The sequence below is a fragment of the Crocodylus porosus genome, unplaced genomic scaffold (genome assembly GCF_001723895.1).
Source record: "Crocodylus porosus isolate Cpor-Errol unplaced genomic scaffold, CroPor_comp1, whole genome shotgun sequence".
Lineage (NCBI taxonomy): Eukaryota > Metazoa > Chordata > Crocodylia > Crocodylidae > Crocodylus > Crocodylus porosus.
In genome coordinates, this window is record NW_017728886.1 from 44,550,740 (window position 1) to 44,557,186 (window position 6,447).

The following is a 6,447-nucleotide window of genomic DNA, read 5'->3' on the forward strand; positions in this document are numbered from 1 at the left end:
AGCCCACAGGCCATTTGTTGGACAAGCCTAGTGTAGAGGTTCACCTGTTGGGTTTAAAATAAAATAGAAATATTTACTTTTATTGCATAAAAACTAAAAAAAGAAGAAGAAACCTAGAGGAAGCACTTTAACATCATCCCCTTGGCAATGGTATCCTAATCAGCATTTTACTATCCCCAATTCATTATGCCTACCCTATCAACTTGTTCTCTAAAATCAATTGGACTACAAATATTAGGTGCAGTGCAGCATTCTTTGTAAGTGTCCCATTGACTTCAATAAAAGTTGCAGATGTTTGCAGAGTGCTGGATCAGAGTCATGTGCTATGTATTTCTGAGAATATAAATGCACCAGATGTTCTGAGAAATAGCAATGAAGTTGACTGACAGTGAACCTGAAACCTCTACTCTACCCTGTTTTACTCTAGTCTTCTGTGATGTCTGTCTGCTTTGCTCGCTTTCATCCAAACCTGGTTGTTGGAGGAACATACTCTGGGCAAATTGTCCTGTGGGACAATCGCAGTCACAGGAGAACTCCAGTTCAGCGTACCCCCCTCTCTGCTGCAGCACACACGGTAAGGCTCAATATCATTGTGTTTACTCTTGTGCGGAAGCAACCAGCAGAGATGTGTAGCAATCTTAATCTTTGTAATGTCTAGAATGCAGTATGTGTTGCACACAAAAGGAATACAAGCATGGTTTTTTAGAGGAAAAAAACAGATGAGGAAATGTCTACTTGACAGCTTTCCATGGATGAGGATACTATAAGCAAGACTGTGATGACCTTTGCTTGGTTGTGCAGAAAGCCTCACCATATTGTATGTCTAAGCCAGAGTATCTTGAGGAGACCAGGGACAGCTTGCTCTTGCTTTCCTCTTGAGGAACAAGTCATCCAGAAAGACTGGAGAATAAGGGAGGTCATCATCTCTCCTTCTGTACTGGACTATGGAGCAGAATGAACACATTATGAGAATGAAAATGAAGTTAGTTGTGCACATCCATTTCCAAATAAAACAGCAGTCACAGCTTCCCTGGAGATCATTATGGTGTGAAGTAGTGCAGGACAAAATACCCAATTTAGTCCCAAGAGAGCAAAGGTAATTCTGGTGACACGAGAATGTAGTCAGGAATAATGGGTTAAACATTAGCCAAGGAGATGTAGATTGCATAGGAATAAAATGAGATCTCTTAGAATGTAGAATAAACTTCCAGTAGGAGATCACTAGAAATATAAGGAAATGGGGTACTCAAAGCACTGCAAAAAGTAGCAATGAATCCCATGCTAACAGGAAGATGCAAACTATCAGGAAGATCTCATGCTAACAGGTCTTTGTGTCTCTGGATTCTATAATTCTATGGCATTTATGTTTGGAATTTGCAGTTGAAGGTTAAAATTTTAGCTTGCTATGACAACATAATCCCTGGGGTTAAAAATCAACATGTAAAAACCATTACACATAATTTAGTGCAAACATTCAATATGGCACTAATCTGATGATTGCATTGCCATACATATTAGAAAATGGCAGGTGTGCACAGACACTGATACTGGAGAAGCAAAATAGTTCTTAAGATTTCTGTCATTGGGAATATTTGTCTGACTTTCTAAAGCCCAAATTATGCCATAAGTTGCAACTGCAACATTGCATTTAATTACCCTCATGTTGTTGCCCATTCTATTTCTAGTTAGCTGAGCTAACATTGTTCACTTTAAATGGAAGGGAACAGTGCTTTCCTCACAGGTAATGTAGCAATTTGGGAAGCCAGAGAACTAGGGTCAAGACACTGTGAACAGCATAGAAAACTGAGTGATCTGAGCACAAAATGAGTGAAAGGAAGGCAACTCTTTGTTCTTCCTCTATACCTAATATTTTTTTTTCAGACAAAATTATATTTTCTAGGAGCTATATTTTAAACTTGGATCACTTTCCCAGTAGCAGAGGACAATATATAATGTTCTAATTACAACAAATATAAATAGATTATATGTGAATGTTACCTGTCTGTTTTATATGTATGAAGAATGCATTGCATTTGAAAGCTTACTTAATTTTATTCCATCCATGCAGGTGGTCCAATAAAAGATATTACCTGAAAAAAATCCTTGACTCTCTCTTAATGATAAAATTTTAAATCCTAATAATAAAAGGCAAGCAGGCAACATTGGTGAAAGAATAGGTTAGGGACTATTTAGAAAAGCTGGATGTGTACATGTCCAAAAGGCCAGACACAATGCACTCAAGAGTGCTGAGGGAGTTGGCCAATATGACTGAAGAGCTGCTGGCCATTATCTTTGAAAACTCATGGTGATCAAGAGAGATCCCAGACAATTGGAAAAGGGAAAATATATTGTCCATCTTGAAGAAAGGAAAGAAGGAGGATCTGGGGAACTACAGACTGGTCCATCTGACCTCAGTCCCTGGAGAAATCATGGAGCAGGCTGCCAAGGAATCCATTTCACTTGGAAGAGAAGAAGGTGATTAGGAACAGTTGGCATGGATTCACCAAGGCAAGTCATGCCTGACCAACATGATTGCTTTTTATGATGAGGTGACTGGCTGCATGGATGCAGGGAGAGCAGTGGATGTGATTTACCTTGACCTTAGCAGGCTTTTGATATAGTCTCCTAAAACATTCTCACAAGCAAGCTAAGGACATACCAGTCAGCTGAATGGACTGTAAGGTGGATACAAAATTGGCTGGAAGGGTAGTAATCAATGGCTTAATGTGTAGTGGGCAGCTGGTCTCAAGTGGAGTGCCCCAGAGGTCAGTCCTGCGGCTGGTTTTGTTCAATATTTTCATCAGCAACCTGGAAGATGGGATGAAGTGCACCCTCAGCAAGTTTGCAGATGACACCAAGGCACTGGGGAGGGGACAGTAGTACATAAGATGGAAAGTAGGACTAGAATTCAGAGAGATCTCAACAAATTGGAGGATTGAGCCAAAAGGAAATCTCATGAGGTTCAACAAAGACAAGTGCAAAGTCCTGCACTTAGGACAGAACAGTCCTATGCACCAGTACAGGCTGGGGACTGACTAGCTAAGCACTAAGCAGCAGCTCTGCAGAAAAGGACCTGGGGCTTACAGTGGACCATAAGCTGAGTATGAGCCAACAGTGTGCCCTTGTTGTGAAGAAGGCTAACAGCATACTGGACTGCATTAGTAGGAATGTTGCCAGCAGATCGAGGGACATGATTATCCCCCTCTATTTGGCACTGGTGAGGCCACATCTAGAGTACTGTGCCCAGTTTTCGGACTCCACTACACAAAGGACAGATTGGAGACAATCCAGGAGAGGGCAGTCCATCTTATTTATTCTGGAGAAGAGGAGACTGACAGGGGATTTAATAGCAGCCTTTAACTGCCTGAAGGGTAGTTCAAAAGATGATGGAGCTAGACTGTTCTCAGTGGTGGCAGATGACAGAACAAGGAGCAATGGCTGCAAGTTGCAGCAAGGGAAGTTTAGGTTAGATATTAGGAAAAACTCTCTCACAAACACTGGAACAGGCTTCCCAGAGAAGTAGTGAAATCTCCATCCTTAGAAGTTTTTTAGACCTGTTTAGACCCGGCTAGACAAAGCATAGACTGGGATGATATCATTGGGGATGGCCCTACTTTGAGCAGGGAGTTGGACTGGATGACCTTCTGAGGTCCCTTCCAACCCTAATCTTCTGTGTTTCTATGATTCCATGAAATGCTGTCTTAGGCAATGTGGCATTTTGTTCTTAAGTGGAAGAATAACTTTTCCAAATTAAAATGGGCCATTTCCCCCCTATTTTTACATAGGCAAAACACACATTTATTTTAAAATTGGTCCTGGTTTGCAAATTCTGGATCATATCCTAAGCCGTTAAGTACAAAAAATTACGTTAAATCAAGAAAATTATTCTGTGTTAGTGTTATTCTGCATTCAGCTAGGTAATTGAGTCAAATAGTTAGTTATTTTTATTTTAGGTATTTTTAAGATTACTCTGTGTATAAACAAGGGGTTCGTACTTCCCCCCACCCTCCCTTTCCTTATCTGGAAAAAAAGAAAAATTGCATAATTATCATGGGTTTAAAAACTCCCTGAGTTTATATCCCTTGATTGGTGCCCAGATTCATAAGGAAAGAGAGTCCTACCACAGATTACTCACTAATTTCCTTTCACACCCACCCCACATCTGCCTTTGGGACAACAGGAAATTTTAATTAAGAGAAAAACCTCTTGCATGATGATTTCATTTCCAAAATAAATAAAAACAAGATGGGATCTACCCTTTGAAAGGAAGGGGAGCCCATTTATACTTTCTGCTATGTATAGCTGGTTGTCTTTTTCATCCGTTTTCTTGACAGCATTTAAATTCTGCAGTGAGATTTATCACTCATGAAACTGATGGCTGGTAGTACTGATTAATCCCAGGCACTCTTTGGGAAGGTGCTGCTGGCCCACCAATATGCCCATGGAAAATTTGCCAATTTGAACTTTCTCCTTTTTCCTTCCTTGCAATACCAGCCTAGGTGCTATTATACAAATGCATAGAGCTCATTTTATGAGGAGGACAAATGCCCATTAAAACTTAGACTGATAGACTAAATGCTTTTTATATAAGAATATGTGCTAATTAGCCTTTAGTGCTGCGTTAATAAATACACCAGGAAAGGTCATGTTAGGGCTTTTCCTATGGGTATGATGGAATCAGTTTCTCTAAAAATTTAGTTTTGGGGACATGTTTTCCAAATCTGACCTCTGTGCATAACACTGATTTTCATGTGCAGTCAGTTGCATGCACAGTTCTTCATCATATTTTTCCTGTCCTTGCAGATGATGGAATTTACACGTGTAGGGGCTGGTCTTGCACCGATGAAGTGACTGGTAGTTTTGCCATTCACTCCAACAGGAGCAGAATTTGACCATAACCTTTAAATGGGGTTTGCTCACATACATTCTATTATTTCCTGGCACAGAGGATGGTCTGTACAACATTGTGCATTGCAAATGATTGCAGATGAGCATTGATGGCAGCCTCTTGTAAATTTAACCCTTCAAGATGCCTGAAAAATAAATTAATCGTGCTTCATCATAGCATGTGAAATGGACCAAGTTAGTATCTGTGGACCAAATTTTGCTCTCAGCTCCCCTGGTGTAACTCTGGTGTAAACCCCTAGGCTAGTGTAGTCAATTCAGATTTACACTGATAGCTCTGAATATAAATTGGCCTATGGTCAAGAGGACTAGCGGATTTGTTCACAGTTTTCCACTGAAGTACATCTGCAAATATTTTGTACGGCAGCCAAACTATGGCAAAGTCCAAGTTTTTTGTGCAGCTGTTTTCTTGAATAAAGTCTTCATTTCGATTCCTTTTGGATGATTTGCTTCTTTCTGCCAGTCATTTTCAGCATCAAAACCATCAGCGGAATGATACGTGTCCCTGTGAGTGAAATATCATCCATATAATTCAACATTTTCACAGAATTACTCAGTTGAGTTGTTTTATGAAGAAGTAAAATGAAGCTTTGAAAACATTTCTCACCACCATAACGTGCCTTTTAAAGTTTAAACAAAAGGCAAGTTAAATTCCTCTCTGGCAAATAGCTGAGTAACTGTATTGTGCTGGCATTACATGACTACTTAATCATTCTTTAAAACAACATCCCTGACATTTGAAATTGAAATTTGTTTTTGAAAATGTAAGAATGCCATATCTGATTCCCAGTCTTAATGTGTTTTCAGCACCCCGTGTACTGTGTGAATGTAGTTGGAACACAGAATGCGCACAATCTCATTACAGTTTCCACAGATGGCAAAATGTGCTCCTGGAGTCTGGATATGCTCTCAACTCCACAGGTGGGTTTATTTTTACCTCCACACAAAAAAAGCATCCTGGTTAAAGCAGATACCTGCTTAATGTAACATAGCAAAAGCCAAAACCTCACATCCTACACAAACTAAAACCAATGGATGCACTTGCTTCCAGCAGTCTCCTCTAAGAGCCAAAACCCATTTCCTTTACCACAAATCATGTAATTATTGTAATACGTTAATACATAGGTCAGTTTCAAGTGAAAATGAAATAATCCAGTTTAAAACATGGTAATTATAGAAGTTGCCTGTGGTATAAATTGTGCTTACTGTACAGCATTGTTTAACAAATATGGAGTAGACTGCACTGCTGTGGAACCCACCCTACCCACTTATATGTCTTTCACAAAGTCAAAAAGCTTAGTTTGTTGCCTGCATTTTGTTACCAAGGGAACAAACAATGCAAATCTAATGCAAATCTAAAGTTTTTAACTGGGCACCCCCCACACACATGCACACTTTGGAATGTTTGCTACTCTTGTCTTTTTCCCCTCTCCTTTGTATTAGAAATAAAAGGAAATCCAGGAAAAGTTTCCAAGCCACTAGTGATTATAGTAATACAAACTAAACAAAGAAGAGATATTGAAAGAGACCTTTGGAACGCTT

General features: G+C 39.7%; 1 protein-coding gene across 4 annotated transcripts in view; it reads left to right on the forward strand.

Annotated features, from left to right (window-relative positions):
* The window catches only part of DYNC1I1 (dynein cytoplasmic 1 intermediate chain 1), a 286,334-nt gene that overhangs the window by 213,218 nt on the left and 66,669 nt on the right, over positions 1-6,447 (forward strand). For all 4 annotated transcript variants that reach the window (XM_019533589.1, XM_019533608.1, XM_019533617.1 and 1 more), the window contains 2 exons: positions 428-574; positions 5,713-5,826. In XM_019533589.1, the coding sequence (XP_019389134.1) occupies positions 428-574; positions 5,713-5,826 (261 nt within the window). The remainder of the gene's footprint in view (positions 1-427; positions 575-5,712; positions 5,827-6,447) is intronic.